General features: G+C 41.7%; 1 protein-coding gene across 1 annotated transcript in view; it reads left to right on the top strand.

Moving 5' to 3' along the window:
* The window catches only part of fsip1 (fibrous sheath interacting protein 1), a 401,721-nt gene that overhangs the window by 6,978 nt on the left and 371,122 nt on the right, over window positions 1–23,621 (top strand). The window contains exons 3-5 of the mRNA XM_069917082.1: window positions 4,340–4,559; window positions 15,343–15,432; window positions 17,330–17,499. Coding sequence (XP_069773183.1) covers window positions 4,340–4,559; window positions 15,343–15,432; window positions 17,330–17,499 — 480 coding nt within the window. The remainder of the gene's footprint in view (window positions 1–4,339; window positions 4,560–15,342; window positions 15,433–17,329; window positions 17,500–23,621) is intronic.

The following is a 23,621-nucleotide window of genomic DNA, read 5'->3' as shown; positions in this document are numbered from 1 at the left end:
TCGCTATTGTATTTAATGTAAGGCTCCTATACTTGTTCGAATATTTCAATATTATTTCTTAACCAATATGTTATTTTTTCTAATGGAATACATTTATTCATTTAAATTTGGTAGTTTCTTCCTTTTAATTTGGTTATGTATTCCATTAATATTTAAAGACATATAGTTCAGCGTAGCCCTTTTATATTTTGTTTATCTTCTCTTTCCGTTTTTCCATCATTACCTTTCCTCCTTTTCCATTTCTGTTTTCTTATTTTCAACTCTTTATAAGACAACATTCCTACAACATCCAACATTTTCCTTATTCTCCTATTTCTATCTTATTTATCCCCAATCTCCCCTTCACCTCCTGAGTTGTCCTTTATCCCTTGTCGGACAACCACATCTCCCCTCTCCATTTGGATTTGCGAATCCACTCGCAAGCGTCAACTGATTTTGCAGTGACCGCTATTTCCCCCCACCCCGCCTCCCCCAGAAAAGATTTCACTTTTCATATGTCACAAAGGTCACTCTTTTAATTCCCTCCTTATTCTCTCTATTCCATTACCTTCCCTTATTAATTCTTGTCTATACTATCTATATTTTCCTCTAAGTACAGATACATTCATGTATGCTCATTGTCTCTATTCACTCTTATACCTCTTTACCCGCATACATATCAATCGTGATCATTTTTACTCTCATTACCCGTCTTCATCCCTCAGTCTATTTTTGTCTTTACCCACATACATATCAATCGTGATCATTTTAACTCTCATTACCCGTCTTCTTCCCTCAGTCTATTTTTGTAATTGTTCTGCAAATTTTCGTGCTTCTTCTGGATCCGAGAATAGTCTGTTTTGTTGTCCTGGAATAAATATTTTCAATACCGCTGGATGCTTTAGTATAAATTTATACCCTTTCTTCCATAAAATCGCCTTTGCTGTATTGAACTCTTTTCTCTTCTTTAGGAGTTCAAAACTTATATCTGGATAAATGAAGATTTTTTGCCCTTTATACTCCAGTGGTTTGTTGCCCTCTCTTACTTTTTCCATTGTCTTCTCCAGTACCTTTTCTCTTGTAGTATATCTTAGGAATTTTACTACAATAGATCTTGGTTTTTGTTGTGGTTGTGGTTTAGAGGCCAATACTCTATGTGCCCTTTCTATTTCCAATTCTTGCTGTAGTTCTGGACATCCTAGGGTCTTAGGGATCCACTCTTTTATAAACTCCCTCATATTCTTGCCTTCTTCATCTTCCTTAAGGCCCACTATCTTTATGTTATTTCTTCTGTTATGGTTTTCCATTGTATCTATTTTTTGAGCTAGTAGTTCTTGTGTCTCTTTAGTTTTTTTATTAGATTTCTCCAATTTCTTTTTTAAGTCTTCTACCTCCATTTCTGCTGCTACTGCCCGCTCTTCCATCTTGTCCATTTTTTTTCCCATTTCTGTTAAGGTCATCTCCATTTTATTTATTTTCTCTTCTGTGTTGTTTATTCTTTTTCTTAAATCCTTAAATTCCTGTGTTTGCCATTCTTTAAATGACTCCATGTATCCTTTAATAAGAGCAAGTATATCCTTTACCTTGCCTTTCTTTTCTTCTTCTATTTCACCATACTCTTCCTCTTCTTCTTCCTCTGGGTTGACCATCTGTTGTTTCTTTGTTGCCCTTTCCTCCTCTTCTTTCTTGTTTCTATTGTCTTCTGTGGTCTCTTCTTGCTGCAGGTGTTCTGCAGCTGTCGTTGCCGGCTGTGGAGATCGACTCCCCAGCTGGTCCCCCCTCCTGTCGGTGTGTTTTTTTTCATTCGCATGCGCGGTTGCGCACTTTTACTCGGCTCTGCGAGCCATTTTTGTAGTCCATTATTTACCGACCTGAGGGAGCGGGTTTCTCTCTCCGCAGCGGGCCTCTTCGGACAGGTAAGGCCTTCACCTTTTTCCTCCTTTGTCTTCTCTTCCTCTTCTTACCGTTGCTTTCGATTTTTCTTTTTTTGTCGCCATCTTCTTTCCACCTTTATACTCACTTTTCTGTAACTTTTATTTCTGTGCCTTTGTGTTTTCTCTTGTTTTTCCCGACTTTTCTGGAGAGGGCTGGAGTTCACCGTCCGGCCACTACTCCATCACGTGACTCCTTGCGTCTCTATCTCTGAATTCTCCCTGCATCTTCTTCACAACACACATAGACAACAAGCAAGATATTACACTTCTCTCAACCACCTTCCAAACTGTGGAGCTTTTAAAGATCACAAGTCTCTCCATTGCCACCTCTGTTTGGGATGCAGGTCTGAAAGGGTTAGACAAGAATAGAATGATATATTCTGGCCTGTTGGACTTGTACCATCATTACCCAGGTTTTACAACATTGATGTCCCAAATCAGGGGTGACAGTCTCAAAGTAAACAAATTATTCAGGACTGAGATGAGAATAAACACAATCTGCTGGAGGAACACATCGGGTCAGGGAGCATCAGTGGGAGAAAAAGAATGATTAATGTTTCAGGCCGGAGCCATGGGAGCCTCACTCTGTAATGTCAACCTTTCTTTTTTTTACCTATGCTGCTTGACTCAGAGTTCTTCCAGTAGATTAACCTTCAGATTGCAGCATCTGCTGTCTCCTATGTATCTTCTGAAATAAGAATAAATTTATTCATCTGAAGGGGAGTGCTTCTTTGATCTCAACCCAAAAGTGCCAGGGAAGCTGGAGTGCAGTTAAGACAGAGATCAATAGCTTTTTTTTTTGGATGCTAATTGAATCAAGGAATATAAAGTTAGTGATGGAAATTGACACTAAGGTATAAGATTAGCCAAGATTTTATCAAATAGCAGAGGGAGGAAATAACTTCATGGTCAGGTTTTTGTTTTGTCCATGTACATTTTTTTTAAAGTTGTTAGATTGCATTCTATAGATTTGATCACACAAAATAGAATTGCATATGGCCTAATCACTGCATGACAGGAACCTAGAACACCACAGCATAGTATAGGCCTTTCAGCCCTTGATGTTGTGCTAACACATATATTCTTTTAAAAAGTGATAAACCCACCCAATCCCATAACCCTCTATTTTTCTTTCATCCTTGTGCTTGTCTAAGAGTCACTTGAACACCCCTAATGTTTCAGGCTCCATAACAAGGCATTCCAGGCACCTACAACTCTCCCTGATGTCTCCCCTAAACTTCCCTCCCTTCACTTTGTACATACTGTATGTCCTCTGGTGTTTGCTATTCCTGCCTGTGGAATCAGGTGCTGGCAATCCACCCTACCTATGCCTCTTGCAGATCTCTATCAAATCTCTCGTCCTTCTACGCTCCAACGAAAGATGAAAAGCAATCGAGAGCAGAGATTTAATCGAATGTTCCCTGGAATGGAGGGTTGTAGTTTAAAGGAGAGATTGGATAGGCTACATATATTCTCAGTGGGATGTAGGAGGTTTATTAAATAAATGAGGCATAGATAGGATAGATGGTCAGAATCTTTTTCTCAGGACAGTTAAGTCTAGAATGGATTTAAGGTGAAGGGAGGGAAACTTTAAGGAGACCTGAGGGTAAAATTTTCACACAATGACTATTTAGAATAAGCTGCCAGAGGGGTATTGTTGGTAAAACAAATGCAGCATATGACTGGACTGGTACTTGGTACACGTCCTTCTTTCAGTGACCTTTCAAGGAACATTTTGCCAGACATACCTGGCTGTAGCCCTGGAGATCCTTAAGCACTCTGGTGCCACCAGCCTGTCTTGATTCCTCTCTGAGATCCTCAAGAGTTAACTCCCAACTTTCTTCTGTCACTGAAGTACCCATGAATCAGCAGTAACAAGTCTGTGAAGAAGGAATAATGTTCTTGTATTTCAGTATATCCATTTAAGAGGTGGTTGCAGAGACCTCACATCCCATTGGTTTACGGTATAGCTGCAAAACCGCTTCAGTGACCAGGTTGAACATCCAATACTATCTGTTCTCCCAATGATCATAATGGCTTTTCCTGAATGCTCTGACTTTCTCACACATCCTTATGAGGCACTCTGATTATCAAGTTAATTGGCCATTAGATGATCCCCTGTGAAGGTAAGTGAAAGAAAGACCAGTTTGGAGTTGATGGACATAAAAGTCCAAATGTTTCCAGGCAGTAGATGGGCAGATGGGATTGAGGGGATTGCTTTGAAACCTGGCATTAATGTAATGGGCTGAAAGCCACAGCACAACAAATTTGAAGCAGTAAACGTATAATTGAATCAATCATTGGTGTGCCATGCATTGAACCCATAGCACACTTATTTGCTGGACATCAGTTTCTAGTCCTAATTTTTTTGATTAGTTGAGGAAAATTATCAATTATGTTCATCAAAATATCTCTTCTGATTGCAGGAAAGGTTGGAGTCTTTGGAAAGCAAGTTTAACCCTGCGGATTCCTCAACTAGTTCTTACTTTGACAATCTGGATAGTGAGCTCGAGAGTTTTAGTGAACAAGACAGAATGAACACTGTTACTGACAAAGTGGATCCTGGAGGACAACATGAAACTCTTTCCTTGTCAAGAGAACAAACCAAATCCAATATACTGGAAGTTCAGATTTCAGATAAATCAGGTATATTAATTGCAGTACTCTGCTATTTCAGAACTTTGGGATTTCCTTTCTGAGAACTTGTAAAATCTCAAACTAATTTGCTTGAGTTTATATTGTTAATTTTAATATGTACAAAGGCCATGAGACACAAAACCATAAGATATAGGAGCAAATGTAGGCCATTTACTCCATCAATTATGGGTTTCTATCTCATTACCCTCAAGGAAAAAACCTACCTAGATTTACTCTGTCTATTCATAATTTTAAATACCTCTATCAAATCTCCCCTCATTCTTCTATGCTCCAGGAAATCTGATTAACTTTTCCCTGTATCTTAGTTCCTGAAGTCTGGCAACATCCAAGTAAATCTTCTCTGCACTCTTTCAATCGTACTGATATCTTTCTTGTAGTTAGGTGACCAAAACTACATACATTAGTCTAAATTTGGCCTTCTGACTGAAGAAATTCCTCTTTATCTCTGTTCTAATGTGATCCCCTTTTATTCTGGGGCTTCAGGTCTTAGACATTCGCACTGTTGGAAACGTTCTCTACATCCTCTTGATCCAACCCTTTCGATATTTGGTTGGTTTCAATGAGATCCCCCTCTTCTTTTAAACTCCATTGAGTACAGGCCCAGAACCATTAAATGCTCCTCATACATTAACCTTTTCATCCTTGGGATCATTCTTGTAAACTTCATCTTGATCCTTTACCTCATAAGTTGGAGCAAGAAGTGTCAGAATAATCATCTCATGTCTATTTGGCTGTTATGTGAACCAGTTAAGGATATTCCATTATTGTGATTATATTATAATGGACTTTTTCTAGCTTGATTGATAGTTCTAAGGTAATAAATTCCAGCATGGTTTGGAAGTATTGAATTTCTGGCAGAATTTTCCAGCATTTAATGTTCTCACACATTTAGCACCAGGTTAGGAATAGCTCGGAATCTGTGATTACATTTGTTTGAAGGGAGACTATGAAGGAAGAAAGATAAAAAAAATTTAAGTTATCTGTCAAGTGGATGTAAAAGAATGTTTGACATTTTGGGTTGGAACTTCACCAAAATTTGAAGGATTCTGACTTAAAATGTCAACCATTCTTTTTTGCTCCAAGATTCAGATTCTGCAGATACTTGTGTTATTTATGTTTGAGATAAAATTTTTAAACATTTGAAGATTTGTTAGGGGGTGTAAATGGTAAATTTTTAATGATGTTTAATGCCTCTGAATTACCAAAGGTGATTGCGACAGAATAAACTCAACTCTGACTAATTTTTAGAAAGCGATCTCTACAGTACTAGGGTTAATTTTCTTTGCCATTTCCCACTAGGTAATTTTTTTGGAGGGGTCATTGCCACATTCTGCTTAATTAGGTAAATAGACCTGTATTCAGTCTGATTTGTTTGTATTTTTTAACTTAATCAATGAAAAAGAGTCTTTGATAAAAGAGGAAATGCTCAAACTAAGTCAAGGTTTGCTTCAACATGGGAATTAATTAAATCTTGCTAAGCTAAACTTCTGTGTATCCAATGGACATTTAACTTACTGGCATAGTAATGTTTCATGTAGTCAACAGACTGATGGAAATCCACAGTTTCTGTTGAATGCCCAGAAATAAAAGGATACGTTGCTCAGTCAATGCACTATACAATCTGAAACATTTCATGCAATGAACTTTTTTCCTGAGTATAAAACATTGTGCATTGGACCTGATAGCGTTAGCTTTTGTTTTTTTTTAATGAAAATGTTCAAATTCAAAAAAATTCAATTCTATTGCTGATTAAACTGAACTGACATCCAATTATGTACTTGACCAGCAGCAATGGTATCTTCAAACAATAATTTTAATAACTACTAACAGCGTAACACTTCTTACTTAACTCTAAACTTAACCTCACTATGTGTGTGTATGCGTGCAAAAACCCAAACCATTACAATATAAGCTTAATTCTGAAGAGATGGTTTTAAAGTTCAGCCCTCGGTGTCAACATATCTGAGCATCTGTCCTGGAGCCTCCACGTTGACGCAATCACAAAGAAAGCTCGCCAGCGGCTATATTTTGTGAGGTGTCTGAGGAGATTCAGTACGTCACCTTAGACTCTCATAAACTTTTACAGGTGTACCGTGGAGAGTATTCTGGCTGGTTACATCACTATCTGGTATGGAGGCACCAACTCCCAGGACAAGAATAAACTCCAGAGGGTTGTTAACTTGGCCTGTGACATCACAGGCACCAGACTTCACTCCATTGAGGATAGCTACATGAGACAGTGTTTTAAAAAAGCAGCCTCTATCCTCAAAGACCCCCATCACCCAGGCCATGCCCTCTTCACATTGCTACCATTGAAGGCGGGAAAAAGGTACAGGAGCTTAAAGATGGGCATTCAACAGCACAAGGATAGCTTCTTCCCTGCTGCTATCAGATTCCTGAATAATCAGTGAACCAAAGACACTGCTTTACTTTTCATGCAATTTTTTTAAATAGTAATGTGGTAAGATGGTTATAATAAGAATGTTTCCACTATGATTCTGCTGCTAAACATCAAATTTCATGATTCTGAAATGCAGTTGAGATTACTCAAAGTTGTCTTTTCACTCTCTGTTGGGCAAAGTGTTGGCCTTTTCATAAAATTTAATAGGGTTTATGTAAATTTGCTTTTTCAATGTAAAAAGGAAAACACTTGCAACATTTCATGCCCAATTATTTTTAAGTATCATTAATGCTACAGGATAAAATACAGTAGTCAAGATGTGGCATGAGGCCATACAGTCAGCAAATTTGATGGATGTCTGATTAAGCTGTTTTGATGATTTGGCCGAGTATTCACTCTTGGCCAGAACAATAATGACCTTTCTGTTTGAATAGTGCAATGTAATACTTTATGTACAATTGGAATAGGTAAAGAGAGCTTTCATACTCCAATATGAAATTTGGCTTTCTGACGTCTGTCATTTAGGTGCAATGTTACAAGTGCCAATTTTTATTAATTTGCCCTTCAATTATTCACTGGTGCTTGCAGTGTTATTCATGTTGCCTGACAAATTGCTTCATTTTATTGTGATGTTAAACAATGACTAAAGCTGCTTTGATGCTGGAACAGCCAAAATGGACTTTCGTGGTCAACTTTCATGGAAAATCCTGTTTAGCAGCAGCCACTGGCACATTTAAGTAACATTTCTACCTCCCTCCACCTCTACAGTATGTGTTGCCCTGCTGTCCTCCATCTTCTCCAACATCTCCCGTGACTTTAAACGCTATTGGTAATGCTAGTATGCCCTTGTTTTAAGAGCCTGTCTAATGTGGCAACATTTCCAGTCAAGTTAACCTCCAGAATAATGTGGAATAAAGGACTTGGTGGTATAGTTTTTTTGTAATGAAAAGGAGTGCGGTGTCTGTTCATTGCAACTGAATTTTGATGTGCATGGTCATTGGTGCAATTCCTTCAGCGTCATCTAGAACAACATCTAGAAGGATCATGCATTAGCAATCGCCATTGAAATAAATTAAAGGTATGTCTGTTTATTCCAGACTTCTCTGTGAACCTATTTGGATATCCAGGAAAGTAAAAATTATTTTTGTGTGATTTATGGAGTTGATGAGTGACAAACATAATCTAAAAGTGGAAGTGAGGTGGTACACCACTGTCCTACTGCAGGGGGCAACCTCTGTACCTGCAGAAGAGCACGGGGACAAGACAATACCTGGCCGGCTGTCAATCAGCCGACCCGAATGGACCAAGCCCCACCCGGTCTGCTGTCAATCACCCTCCGGGATATCAGCCAGAGCCGGCCCTTCGAAGACGTCTCAGAGCTTGCAATAGCATTCCTCATAGCTAGCTCTATGGAAGTTTATGATGAATAAAGACTGTGAACAGACTTTATGTTTTGAGTGTTTGATTGCGCACCACAATTTATTCAACACAAAAATTTTAAAGCTGCTATGGAAAAGGTCCTGAGTGCTGAGAGCCTTGAAATCAACCCAAGCCACCTGAAAGCACAAACACGCTTCGAGATCTGGAAGCACACGTTTGAAGCGATCATCAAGGCACATGCCAATAACATCCTAGACTCCAACAGAAAGAGGCTCGTTTTACTCCGATCGAAGCTGGGTCCCTGAGCCTTCCAGGCACTCAAAAACTGCACCGGGTACTTGAAAGCGATAAACAACCTCGAGACCATGTATAAACTTCCCACAAATGTAGTCTTTGCAAGGTACTTCCTAAGTATCCATACCCAGCTACCTGGGAGTCCTGTGTGAGTTAGCCCAACCTTGTCTGGCTGAACCCGGGGTAAATGAAAGGGAGGTCGAGAGACTAATCAGAGATGCCTACGTCTGAGAGCCATGCGCGAGAAGCTGCTAGAGGACAATATCTACTCCCTGGCCAAAACAGTGGAGGTAGTCCGAACCTGGAGGCAGCAGCCCTGCATGCTAAAGCTTTCAGCTTCACGCTTCCTTAGGCCTCCATGAGGTCAGCACATTCGGCTGCTGTGGCCCTGAATCAGACTGGGAATGAAAACATCACTGCTGTGGGCGCCCAGTGCCCTTGTAAGTACTGTGGGTTCCGGTGTGCGTCTGGTTGTCGATCGCACCAAAACTGCACGGCCAAAAACCAGTTCTGCTCAAGATGTAGCGAGAAAGGCCACTTCGCCAAAATTCACATCTCAAAGCCTGCCAGCAGGGCAACGGCCCTCTATGACCTGCCCCCCTCCCTTACGATCCCTGCCATGTGTGATTGCCAGGTGATGTCATTGCCCCAGCAGCCACTTCTGGCCGTGTGCATGTCATGTGCCCGGACCAGCCCTCACTTTTACCAGCACTACCTCTTGAAGACTACAACGACCTCCCTTCCGGTCTACAGAATGATGTCACTTTTGCCACCCGTGATTACGTTACTCTCACCGACTGCTGGATGCATGATGTCACTTCCCCCGGCACAACTAGTGCAGCTGGGGAAGAAGGCCAGCCATGCCTTGCTCTCCCACGCTACATTGCCATCTTGGGCCGGTCTGGCGCAGGCACCACTACCACCCAAGCCCTCCCAGGCCACCAACGAAGAGGGGACTGATGACAATGAAAACGTGCTCAACACAGGCGCTGACCAGGCCGCCCTACTGATGCACCCCATGCCTCCAGATGCCGCTAACCACCACACGCTGCACCCCACGACTAAGGAGAGCACCACTGGTCAACACTCACCTCTCCCAACGCCTTCAGGGGATACCGATGGCCACGACCCATCTCTACCATTGGGGAACAATGCCTCGTACCCCGAGATGGTCCTAGTGGCCACCACCCTGACCAGGAACATCCCCCAAGACCTTGGATGCTCCATGATGGATGCCAATATCAATGGGCACGTAACAAAGTGCCTAATCAACAGTAGCAGCACCGAAAGTTTATTCACCTGAGTGTGAGCCACTCCCTAAAGCTAAAAATCTATCCCACTACCTTCTCTATCTCCTTTGCCGCCAAGGACCGGACTATCAATACCCTTGGGTGCTGACTGGGTTGAAGGAGAGAGAGGCATACACCGTGTCCAGGCTCCTGATCATGCCCAAACTCTACGCCCCAGTCCTCCTGGGCTTAGACTTCCAATGCCACCTGCAGAGTGTCACCCTCGCCTTCGGGGGGGGGGGTGCCCTACCTCCACTCGTGCTCCACAGTACAACGTCCAACCCGGCCAACCTGCAGCCTCTCCATGCTGCGCATCACCCCTCCCGCGCTCTTCTCACTTTTCATGCCAGACTGCAAGCTGATAGCCGCCAGAAGTAGGCGCTATTGTGCCACTGACAGAGACTTCGTCAGGGCAGAGGTGCGGCGGCTTCTGGCAGAAGGTGTCATAGAGCCCAGCAACACCCCTTGGAGAGCCCAAGTCCTAGTGGTCAAAGGGAGAAGCAAGCCGAGGATGGTCATGGATTTCAGCCAGCTGGATGCCTACCCCTTACTGAGGATAGCCGACATGTTCAATGAGATAGCCTCCCACCGGGTCTTCTCCACGATTGACCTGAAGTCAACCTATCACCAACTCTACATCCACCCAGGGGACAGCCTTAAACCGCCTTCGAGGCGAATGGGCATCTGGCGAATTCCGCTTGAGGTCATGAATGAGGTCTCCGCCTTTCAGTGTATGGTAGACTGGGACAAGCTAAAGGTGACTTTCCCGTACCTGGATAATGTCACCATCTGCAGCCACGGCCAGCAGGACCATGATGCCAACCTGGAGTAATTTCTCCGGACGGCCGAGGAGCTGAACCTCATGTACAACAAAAAGAAGTGCATGTTCAGCATCACCTGCCTCACCATCCTGGGGGGTACATCCTGGCACATGGTGTAATTGGCCCAAATCCAGAACGGATGCGCCCATTAATGGAGCTGCCCCTCCCCAACCCCCCCACGCTCAAAGCCCTCCGCAGGTGCCTTGGTTTATTCTCTTTCTACTCACAGTGGGTTCCCCGCTTTTTGGATAAGGTCTACCCACTGGCCCAGGCCACAATTTTTCCTCTTTCACCCGAGGCGCATGCAGCCTTCACGTGCATCAGACAGGACATCGCAGACGCCGTGATGCATGCCGTGGTCAAGGACTCCTCTTTCCAAGTGGAGAGCGATGCCTCTGTAATGGAGGATTTAAACCATGCTTATGCAAGGCTGACTATTAGTAACCTACTTTGAGAACAATGTAAGAATCAACAGACATAAGCTAAATTCCACCATGGGGCCCAGAGATGCAGTTATCTGACATAGACATCTGGTACCAAGAACGTTTTAATCTTCCTGCTTGTTAGCCGGTTGCTGTTTGAGATTGATGGGATTTTGTTGGTCGCAGACTGTCAAGCGAGACCTCGCAGCGAAGTAGATCTTTGTATTCAAAGTGATAAGCTAGAAAGTTGTGGTATTTGATAGAAGCCTAGGCTGCTCGGTTATCTTTTTTTTTGTGCAGGGAATAGGTGCTTGGGTAAGCAGTTTTTGGGTAATATAAGCCATGGTCCCCTGCTGAAATTTCAGACTCCCTGAGGGGTGGCAACATCTCTCAGCAAGAAGAAGAACTTCTGGAGTCCAACCAACGTTCCGGTCGGGGGAGGTGGAGAAGCTGCTACCGGCGCCCCAGCAACCTACTACAAGTTTGTGGTCGTTGCCTTGCTTCGGCAGTTGGGACCAGTCCAGGTGTTGATAAGTATAATTGGGAAGGGCTTGCATATTGTAGTTTGAAATCACCGACTGAATGTTTCTGATTGTTGGATTTGTACCGTAGGCCCTTTGCATACCGGTACAGGCATTCCCATGATCCTCATTCCTTTCACCCGAAAGGAGGTTGCTGCCTGGAAATATTTTGATCCCTCCCAAGGCAGGGATCACATTTATGCTAATGAGTCTGTGCCTGAGGAGACTTTAGTCTAAGTGACATTTTGGATATTTTTCGAGGATGGCATATTCCTACCCCTCCTTCTAATATGATACCCCCCTATTTTATTGTTTCTCAACATGTGAAGGGCTCTGTCTGCTTTTGTAAGTTCCCCGACAAGCCAGCCGATGCACTGGGATACAGTGAATTTCTGGCATATTCCCCTTTTATTTCCAAGCACCCTATGAACGGGACCTATTGGGTTTGTGGGTCTCGCGCCTTTGCATGGTTACCCCTTACCTGGGGTGGTTGCTGCTGTTTGGCATATGCTGTCCCCTACCTGCATCATATTTCCCGTTTACAGGATCATCCCTCGCTTATGCGTATGTCCCCTGTCCTTCGGCATAGACGTGCCCTCTCAGGTGCCGAGATTTTCTTTGGCGGCTTGATCCCAGGTTATGGCGTTATTCGCGTTTCCCAAGAGGTTTACAAATTATATGATCTGATGAGCTCTATTGCCAATGAGACATCCTTCACCCTTTTGTCTGTCAGGACCTTAATGACCTTAATCACGAATTCTCTGCTGTCAGGACAGTAGCTTGACAGAATCGTATGGCCCTGGATTTTCTTTTAGCAAAACAGGGTGGCACGTGTGGCGTTGTCGGTTCTGAATGTTGATCATATATTCCCGATGTATCCACTAATGTATCTGATATTGTTCAACATGTTTCGAAATCTGTTTGTGACCCACAAGTGTGGCCCAGAAGGATAGTTTGAGCCTTGGTTGGAATCCTTTTTAATGGTTAAATGGTACATTTGGGGGATTAAGCCACACTATTCTCTGTTGGTTGCTCGCATTATTGCTTATTTTTGTGATTATTGTAGTTTTGGTTTCTCTTTTTCGCTCCTTCTGTACTCAAATGCTTGTTAGGTCTCATAAGTGACAGACTGCGACCAAGGGGTGGAATGTAATGGAGGATTTAAACCATGCTTTTGCTTATGCAAGGCTGAGTATTAGTAACCTACTTTGAGAATAATGTAAGAATCAACAGACATAAGCTTAATTCCACCATGGGGCCCAGAGATGCAGTTATCTGACATAGACATCTGGTACCAAGAATGTTTTAATCTTCCTGCTTGTTAGCCGGTTGCAGTTTGAGATTGATGGTCGCAGACTGTCAAGCGAGACCTCGCAGCGAAGTAGATCTTTGTATTCAAAGTGATAAGCTAGAAAGTTGTGGTATTTGATAGAAGCCTAGGCTGCTGGGTTATCTTTTTTTGTGCAGGGAATAGGTGCTTGGGTAAGCAGTTTTTGGGTAATATAAGCCATGGTCCTGCTGCTGAAGTTTCAGACTCTCTAAGGGGTGGCAACATCTCTCAGCAAGAAGAAGAACTTCTAGAGTCCAACCAACGTCCCGGTCGGGGAGGTGGAGAAGCTGCTACCGGCGCCCCAGCAACCTACTACAAGTGTGCGGTCGTTGCCTTGCTTCGGCAATTGGGACCAGTCCAGGCGTTGATAAGAATAATTGGGAAGGGCTTGCATATTGTAGTTTGAAATCAGCTTTAGATTTTGTAATAAAGATTTGTATAAACTGAAGTGCTCTTGGCGTGTGTGTCTGTTTTCTTTCGGTAGCTCAAACACTATGACCAATCTAAAACGAACAAAGTGAGAGGTACAAGTTTACCCAGGACAGCCTCCAATCTAGCCCTTGCCGCTACCCTCAACCAAGGGGTGCGCCCGGTCGTCTTCTCCAGGACCCTCCACGGCTCTGAGCTAGGGCACTCTGCCACTGAAAAAGGGGGCCCAGGCGATCTTGGAAGTGGTCCGCCACTGGTGCCTCTATCTGGCAGACAGGAGGTTCACTCTCCTCACTGACCAGCAGCCGTGGCGTTTATGTTCAATACCATCCAGAGGGGCAAGATTAACAATGACAAGATCTTGTGCTGGAGAGTCGAGCTGGCAACATACAGTTACAACATCCAGTATCACCCGGGGAAGTTTAATGACTCCCCCGATGCCCTCTCCTGGACCTGTGCATTGCTCCACGATGCAGGCACCGCACAAGTCCCTCTGCCACCCGTGCATCACCTGCTAATACCATTTCATCAAGTCCTGGAACCTCCCATACACCGTCAGGACCATGACCGATGCGTGCCGAGTCTACGCGGAATTCAAACCTCGCTTCTTCCGCCCGCCCCAGGCTCATATCGTAATGGCCACTCGGCCCTTCGAGTGCCTCGGCATGAACTACAAGGGGCCCCTGCCTTCCACAAATGGGGACGTCTATTTCCTCATGGTCATAGACCTTTTTGCTATCCCTTGCCTCGATACCTCCATGGCCACAGTCATCAGGGCACTGACACAGATCTTCACCATGTATGACTACCCGCATTTATCCACAGTGACCGGGGGGGGGTCTAGCTTCATGAGTGAGGAACTACGCCAGTACCTGACAGCAAGGGGCATCGCAACTATTCGCAGGACTAGTTACAACCCAAGAGGTAATGGGCAAGTGAAAAGAGAAAATGGAGTGATCTGGAAGACAGTTCTCCTGGCCCTTAAGTCAAAGGGGTGGTCCGTAGAATATTGGCAGGATGGCCTTCCCGAGGCGCTCCATGCTTTTAGGTTACTCCTGTTCACGGCTACCAATGAGACCCCTCACGAATGCCTGTTTTCGTTCCCCAGGAAATCGGCAACAGGAACGTCTCTCCCAGCATGGCTCATGTCCCCGGGACCGGTGCTGCTGCGTAGACATGTGAGGGCACAGAAGGCCGAACCCCTGGTTGAGCAGGTGTTCCTCCTACACGCGAATCACAACTACGCCTACAATAGGTTCAGCAGTGGCAGGGAGGACACCGTCTCAACCAGGGACCTGGCATCAGCAGGAGCATCCACCACAGTACAGCATCCTTCAGCCCAGGACCACGCTGGCCTGACACAACCCCCCGACCCAGACAGCTAAGGGACACTCAAGATCTTGGGCACCAAGAACTCACTACAACTGTGGGCGACGAACCTGCCACCCCCGCCCATCCAATGTGACACACACCTCAACCCCGGCCACCCCTCCATGCTACACCATGCCAGCCGCTCCGGCCCCTGCCCCCAACCCCCGCATACTCCCATTGACCAGTGACCAGGAACCAGTCCTGCGACAGACACAGAGACTCCGACGGCTGCCGGACCGTCTCAATCTGTAAATAATGTGTATATGTTTTTGGGGCTCTGGGTAGACCATGGACTGCAACCTTCCCCCCACCGCCTGGGACAATTTTAATGAAGGGGGTGAATGTGGTGGTACACCACTGGCCTACTGCAGGGGGCAACCTCTGTACCTGCAGAAGGCCAGTGGTGTACCACCACAGGAAGCAATGAATAAATGAAGTGAAAAGAATAAAGTCAGCCTTTGAAAATTCATTTTGTATTATTCATATTGCCTTACTGTGTTTGGTTTCTTTCAGGAATTCTTCATGGTCGAACAGATTCAGAAGAGAATTCCGAGGATCATTTACCTATCCAAGATCAGACAAAGTCATTAAAAATTGAGTCTGGTAGGAAAATATTTCCCACACTAGGAACTGATTTTATACATTTATTCATGCTTGGTTAATTTTATTGTGTCATGAAGAACTCTAATCAAGATTGCATTGTCTGCTTGCCTGCCAAATGTTTTGTATATTACTCTAATCCAGGAGTGTGCAACCTTTTAACTTTTAATTTAGACATACAACACGGCAGCAGGCCATTTTGGCCCATGAGTAAATACTGGGGGAGTAAGTTAATTGGGTAGCGTGGACTTGTGTGCTAAAATGGCCTGTTACTGTGATGTATGTCTAAATTAAAAATTAAAAGATTGCCCTCTAACCAGAGAGATTGTTCTCTCTGTTTTCAGTTTTTCAATTATCTCCTTTAAGCACTTGAACCCACATTATTTATGCAAAGGGTATAGTCCACGACTGGCATCGATAAGTCATAGCAGCAGGAATAGGATATTCAAGTCCTCAAGTCTGCCCTGCCGTTTCATCATGAGCTGATCCATTTCCCCACTTAGTCCTATTGCCCCCATAACCTTTGATACCCTGGCTAATCAGATTTCAAATTTTTTGTCAGTGATGCGACCTCAGTAAATACTGTACATTTAAGACAAGGTTGGATAGATTCCTGCTCCTATTTCTTATGTTTTTGTTCTCTTTTTGTAAAGGAAATTGCATGAAAGTTTTTTCTTCTTGTGATTTGTTTATGACACATAACCTGGAAATGCAGAAAAAGAAATGCTTTTGTTTCTAGAAAATTGTTCTTCACTACTAAATCTTTATAGAAATTATTATTTAAATTGAGTACAGACAGAATGTCCAGTGCTTCAATGTCCTTTATTAATAGCTCTTCATGGCTGGCATATGGGAGTTAAAAATTCTAACCTTAATCTGTGGCATTGACCCTTTTGCAATTTTTTGTTGCATGAACATTGCCCTCTAACCTATGGTGGAAATGAGAACAATTTATTAATATATTTAAACTAGACACCCACTCAAAATATTTGCCACCATGCGAGCTTTCCAACATTTAGGAAGCATAGGGATAAGCTTCAGGCCTTTTGTAGCATTTCTTTCTTGGGCAAAGACTAGCAGATGTGTTCTCTTTGCACCTCTTACTGAGCACAACCTCTTTCAAACTCCTGCTGTGATTGTCACAGTTTGCTCATCCTAAGCCTTGATCTTAAATATTTCCCTTCTATTCATTGATGTTTATTCCTAATGGCATCTGGTTGTTGTCCTTAGGCACAGGTTTTTGCAGCTGGCATGCAGCTTGCTTTTTTAATTGGACTGGCCATCAGGCAAGATAAAAATGATTTTTGTTTGAAGTCCCTGTCATTGACAGGAATTGCATATCCCAAGCTTGCATGGTTTTTTCTTCCACTCTGACATTCCCAACCATTTCATAGCAAATCCCTGGCATTGCAATCCATACCAATGGACAACAAATACATATTTTTTTGTCACTTTCCTTGCATTTTGGTAAGAGAATATTTGTTTTGTGAAAGACAGTTCCAGGTGAAGAATCAAAATGATTCTCTATTTGATAATGAAGAAACACAATGTGAGGGTCCATTGCATAATGTGCAGATGCAGACGGCAAGGATATTCTTAATAAAACCTTTTCTGTATTCTCCATCAATTTTCCATTTACAATCTTTCTTGAAATTTTATATTGTCTATTAAAATAACTTGCATGAGGCACACAATAGAATCTGATAACTCAACTAATTGTAAATGACAAAGTAATTTTGTTCCTCGAGCATGATTCAGATTTTCTTTTATTTATTTCATTTCATTGAATAACATTTAAAACACCATTTAACATTATGCAGATGACAAGTGAGATTGTATTGCTTTTAAGGATCTAACCTTGAAAAAATTATAACAAAGATCATCCTTCAATAAATGATAGATAACTATAAGGAAGAGGATTTTACTGACAGTGCTGAAGACTCCCAACTTGAAGATGCAATTGCAAAAATGAAAACATTGGATAAGATTTTAGTAATGAAGGAGGAAAAGGAAAGACAAGTGAAGAAGCAAGGAGAAGAACTGAGGAAAAAGCTTTGGGAAGAACTTGAGGTAAAATAGCACTAGAAATGCATGTAAGAATCCAGTTTATCTTCAGATGAAACATTCAGCAAAAGGCAAATGGAAATTAAATTTAAATGGATTAAAAATGTTAGCTGTGTGAGCTGAATGCTTACAAAGTTTTATTTTTACAGAGCCCCTTCAGTCATGATAAATCTTATCTTCATTGTAAAAAAAAACATTTCTAACTGCTTGCTAACATGACTATCAAAAAAAGCCACTGAAGTATTCATCATAAAACATGGAAAATGTACTTACTGAAATTTCATCATTTGTCTCTGATCTCTGGTGGGTTTTGTCTGTGGATTTGATCATGGGGACTAAAATTGAGGATTAACGATTCCCATTATTTCAAGATAATTAAATTTTTTTTGGAAGTAAGAATAATTGGTTAATGCTGTTTCTGATTTTCAATTTTTTAAAAAATTGTGTGTTACGAGCCGAGAGGACCCATAAACCCAGCAGCAATAGATATTCACCGACAAATGGTTACTTAAACAAAAGTTGCTTTTAATTATCTTTAAACATAAAAATAGATTCACACTTTAACTTAACTAACCTAACTTAATCCCCTTCTAATACTAAGCTCACGTGTAAGTTCAGAAAAGTTCTTTAATTCACAGTCCAATCTCACTTCCCATTCCTCCAAGTTCACTGGTTGCAGGCAATTCTTATACTGTGCACAGAATTTAACATTTATAAAGTTCACCAGGCGTTGGTGCTTGAAAGGTAAATGGTTACCGCTCAGGAAGGTTCTTGTTGGTTTTCAGAGAGAGATTTGTTGTTCCAGGACATCCACAACTGATGTACTTCCATCAGTTACTTCAGTGTCTTCCTGACAAAACGTGCCCCATCAAGGTTCTCCAGATGATGACCTCTTTCTCTCAGGTTACCACAGAGTTCCTTTTTGTTTCCCTTATTCCAAGTGAAACATTAGACAGCCAGTCCTCTCCTCTTGCATGAATCACAAGCGCTTTGACAAGGCAGTCTTATAAATGTGGCTTTCTACAAGCTTGCCAGCTTGTCCTGTTCCTGTCCCAGTTGCTTCTGCTGGCTGTAACACCTTAGAACTGATCTGTGTGTGTGTGTGTCTCTCTCTCTCTCACATACAGAGAGAGAAAGCCTGTTTGACTCTCTCTGCTTGCAAAACTGCATGAACCTCTTAGAATAACAAGTTCTCTTCCAGACAATCTGCGGCTTCAACAAGATCTTTCATCTGTTGCCTTTTGTAAACCACAATCCATTAGTGAAGTCTCTTGAGCACTCTTCAAAGCTCTTGCAAAAGCCATGGAGCTGATATGTCTAGCTTGGGCAGAGCTCCAGTATTTTAAATAAGATCTGTTTAAAGTGTTTGTATGTGACCTTCTCTAACAAACCTTTCCCATTTGATATCCCAAAAACATATCTATAAACTCTGTCACAGGTGTCATTATGCATTTATCAAGCAGATTAATTTTGTTTTGGAATATGGGCTTTGCTAATGAGGCTGTTTTTATTATTCATAATTTAATTTGCTTGTAGAAAACGTACTGCTCAAATTTCTCATTGAATTTCTCAAATTCTCGAGGTTATGATGATCCCATGGTTGATGAACTATAAGGTTTATGCTCTAGAACAATCAAGGTATAATAGTGTATGTCAAAAGGTGCAGTTGTTTGTAATATGATCAGGATTTTTTTTTTCATGCGTCTTCTCCATCTGATGTTTCATCCAGGTTAGAATTGTAAGGATTTTGAAATGGAAACTAGAAAAAAATTCAGAGTGATGTTCCCAAGCAGTGCTGCATTTGATACAGACAATGTGAATTGAGTGGGAAAATGAATAATTAGGCAAGGTATTGGAGATATTAAAAAAAAATCAACATGAATTTGGAAAAAGGAATTTAAATCACAGCAGTCACTTTTATTTAATAAAAAGAAATGCAAATGCAACATTAAACAAGATTTAAAAAAATATTATGAAGAAGTTTAGAAAATGTCTAAAGAGTTGCCATGCAACAAAATACAAGGATGGCAATTCAGGAACAGATTTTATCTGCACAGCCTAAGCTGGTAGTTGGTAAACTGGCAGTTTAGTCTTCTGCCTGATTTCCATTTCATTATTGAAACAAAATAATGGGGGATTGCACAGAACAAAGATCCTGATCTTACTGAAGTGTGAGATGAGGCTCTTTCTGATGATGAAGTTAAGAAAATGCCACTTGGCTATTACTTCAAGGATGGGGTGTTGATGAGTAAGTGGGACCATTTGATATCCCTGCCAGTTAAGGTTGAAGTTCCTAAAGCCTATAGGGATTTTAACCTTGACCCATATCACACCCTGAGTGGTCATCTTGGTGTAAGAAAAACTATGTATAAGATTATGAAACAATTCTAGTTTAAGAAAAGGTGTTGTGACATTTTGCTAGACATGCCACATCTGTCAGGTTGTGAGTAAACCCAATCAGGTTCCCCCCCCAGTGGCTCCATTATAACCCATTCCTGCTTTTGACGAACCCAGGTTTCCAGAAGCAGTGCCACTTAAAAATATTAAAGCTAAAGCTGTGTCAAAGGGTCTTATAAAATTTTCACTTTAGTTGGTTTGCCTAAAGAGATTCAGTCAGACCAGGGAAGTAATTTCATATTGGGGCTGTTTCAGCACAGTTTATAAATTGAGACCTAACCAAATCATGTCATCTTCATATCATCCAGAATCAGAAGGGGCCTTGGAGAGGTTCCATTCGACTCTCAAAACCACGATAAGGAAATATTGTTTTGAGAATGAGAAGGAACTGGGATCAGGGTGTCTATTTGCTTTTGTTTGCAGTGATGGACTCAGTACAAAAATCATTAGGTTTTAGGCCTTTTGAACTGATATTTGGACACCAAGTTAGAGGTCCTTTAGTGTTATTCAAGGAACAATGAGTTAATGAGGATGGGCAGTTGAATTTGTTAGATTGAGACTTAAAATAGATATGTTTTTGGGAGATAAATTGGGACAGGGTTTGTTAGTGTAACTCACATACAAACACTTTAAAACAGATATTATATAAAATACTGGAGCTCTGTTAATGCTAGACATGTCAGGGCCGTAGCTTTTGCAAAAGCTTTGGAGACTGCCCAAGTTACAGTGACTTCACTAATGGATTGTTGTTTACAAAAGGGCAACAGACGAAAGAGCTTGTCAGAGCTACCTTCTGTCTGGAGGGGAACTTGCTGTTCTAAGAGGGTCATATGGTTTTGCAAGCTGAGAGAGTCAAAGAGGCTTTCTGTGTGTGTGTGTGTGTGTGTGTGTGTGTATGTGTGTGAGAGAGAAACACACACATACAGATCACTTCTACAGTGTTACTGTCAGCAACAGCAACTGAGACTGGAACAGGACAAACTGGCAAGCTTGTGGAAAACCTGATTTGGAAGGTGTGTTGTGAGTGTTCAGCCTGGTCAAAGCCCTTGTGGCTCATGCAAGAGGAGAGGACTGGCTGTCTAATGTTTCATTTGGAATAAGAGAAACAAAAAAGCACTCTGTGGTGACCTGAAAGAAAGAGGTTATCATCTGGAGAACCCTGATGGGGCAAGTTTCATCAGCAAGACACTGAAATGGCTGATGAAAGTAAATCAGTTGTGGGTGACCTGAAATAATAAATCTCTCTCTGAAAACCTTCCTGAGCGCTAACCATTTACTGTTCAAGCACCAAAGCCTGATGAACTTTATAAATGTTAAATTCTGTGTACAGGATAAGAATTCCCTGCAACCAGTGAACTTGGAGGAATGAGAAGTGAGATTGGACTGTGAATCAAATAACTTTTCTGAACATACACATATGTGCGCTTAGAATTAAAAGGGGGTTAAGTTAGATTAGTTAAGTCAATAGTGATAAGTTAAAGTGTGATTCTCTTTTCATGTTAAAAATAATCAAAAGCAATTTTTGTTTAAGTAACCATTTGTCTTGGTGAATATCTATTTCTGCTGGGTTTTGGGGTCCTCTGGGCTCGTAATATTTTAAGGGGGCTCATCCTTTCAGATTGAAAATTGAAGTTTTTGTGATTTATTAGTTAAATGGTTATCTTTCATGCTAATTTAAAGCTTGTGTGTGGAAAAACAGCAGGACTGGATGTTGATACATTTTTATCACAACCATCACCTGCAGAGCAAGGGAAAAGAGGAACTGATGGTTATTTCTAAGGCATTAAAGCTACTGAAGTCAAGCATTGGATGAGGAAAATACAAATACAGAGGGTTATAGTGAAATATTTTATAGGTGAGGGAAAATTTGTTGAGAAAGACTTAGACAATTTTCCAGAGGATAGATCTTTAGAGTTACAATTGGAATCGGAGAAATTGAGGATGAAAGAAGAAAGAGAAAAATGGAGGATTTTGGAGGCTGAAAATCAAAGAGAAGAGGCTGAAAAACAGAGGATATACGAGTTAAGAGGAAGTTGAAAAACGGAGGAAATATGAGTTAGAGGGAGCTGAAAGACAGAGCGACGAAATTGAAAGGGACAGACAGTTTCAATTAGAGAAGTTAAAAATTGAGATGGAGAGAAGTAAGAGAATTGAGACTGTAACTCCTTGGCAGAGGTTTTTGGCTAGTAGAGAAGTAAATCTAGTTCTTCCTTTTGATGAGGGAGATAGAGATACATATTTTCAGCTTTTTGTAAAGGTTGCTGAGAGCTCAAGATGGCCAGAAAAAAAAATGGCCTCTTATGCTCCAAAGTGTATTGAAAGGAAAAGCACAAATTGCATACACTAGTTGACTACAGAGCAAGTGGCAAATTATGTAACTGTTAAACAAGCAGTATTGAAAGCTTATGAGTTGGTTCCAGAAGCATATAGACAAAAATTTAGGAGTTTGGTGAAAACATGGAATCAATCTTATATGGATTTTGCTCTTTAAAAAATCTGTACATTTTGACTGTTGGTGCACCTCAAAAGGAATAAAAAATTATTTTGACAGATTGAGAGAATTGATATTAATAGAGGAAATTAAAAGATGCGTTCCAAATGAGATTAAATTATAACTGGATGAGAGAGACATGGGGACATGGCAGCAAACAGCTAGATTAGCGGGCAAATTTGCCCTAATTCACAAAAATACATTTCAGAATAGGAAGCATTTTCAGAGAGTTAATGTGGAACAGATTATTAACCCTGTTCAGAAGGTTAATGTGGAGCAGACTAGAAAGCCTGAAATTAAGTCTGGGGAGAATGTTAAGAGAAAAGATGAAGGTAAGGTGGAAAAGATGAAGGTAAGGTGGGAAAGGACAGATCTTCTGGATTGATATCTCATTTTTGTAAGAAACCTGGTCATGTTATTGTGAATTTCTTAGTATTGAAAGAGACAAGAAAAGGAGGTTTTACCAGAAGCAGGTGTTCAGACATTTGAGGAGAGCAGATGTTCCAAACCTGGTAAGGGTGTCATGGATGTTTTCAAACCTTTTGTGTCAGGGGGCTTGCTTTCAGTAAAGGAGGGAGAATCACAAGTTCCAGTTAAAATTCTTAGACATATTGGAGCTGCTCAGTCAGTGTTGGAAATGTTTTAGTTCTTGATCAGAAATTCGACAGAGGGCAGACAATTTTGCTTAAAGGTGTTGGAGGTGATGTACAGTCAATATCTCTTCACAACATAGGAATTCAGAATTAGTTCAAAGGCCTTTTGTAGTAGGAGTAATTTCAAAGTTACCCATGTAGGGGGTCTCATTTTTATTAGGGAATGATTTGGCAGAGGATAAAGTTGGGTCAGTTTTTAGATGACCAAATCAGCGTAGTAAGGATGAGGTTGAAGAAGATTATGAGATATATCCTGTATATGCTGTTGCAAGGTCTTTGTCTAAGAAAATGATGAGAGCTGAGGATGATTCAGTTGATGGAGACTTGCCCAATGCTTCTGAAATAGTTTTGAAAGAGCAGGGTCACTGTGAGAGTCAGGATTTCTCTTTGTCAAGAAAAGAGTTAATTCAGCAACAGAAAATGGATACAGATCTTGTTGACTTAAGGGACAAAGCAGGAGGTGAACAGGAGATGGAAGAAATGGCTTGTGGATATTACTTGAAGGGTGAATTGATGAGGAAATGGAGACCTCTTGATATTCCTGCTAATGAAGAGTTGGGGGAGAGGGGTGATTCATCAAGAAGTAG

Source organism: Narcine bancroftii, chromosome 2 (assembly GCF_036971445.1).
Source record: "Narcine bancroftii isolate sNarBan1 chromosome 2, sNarBan1.hap1, whole genome shotgun sequence".
Lineage (NCBI taxonomy): Eukaryota > Metazoa > Chordata > Chondrichthyes > Torpediniformes > Narcinidae > Narcine > Narcine bancroftii.
Note: the sequence above shows the minus strand (reverse complement) of the source record. Positions and strands in the feature narration are given on the sequence as shown.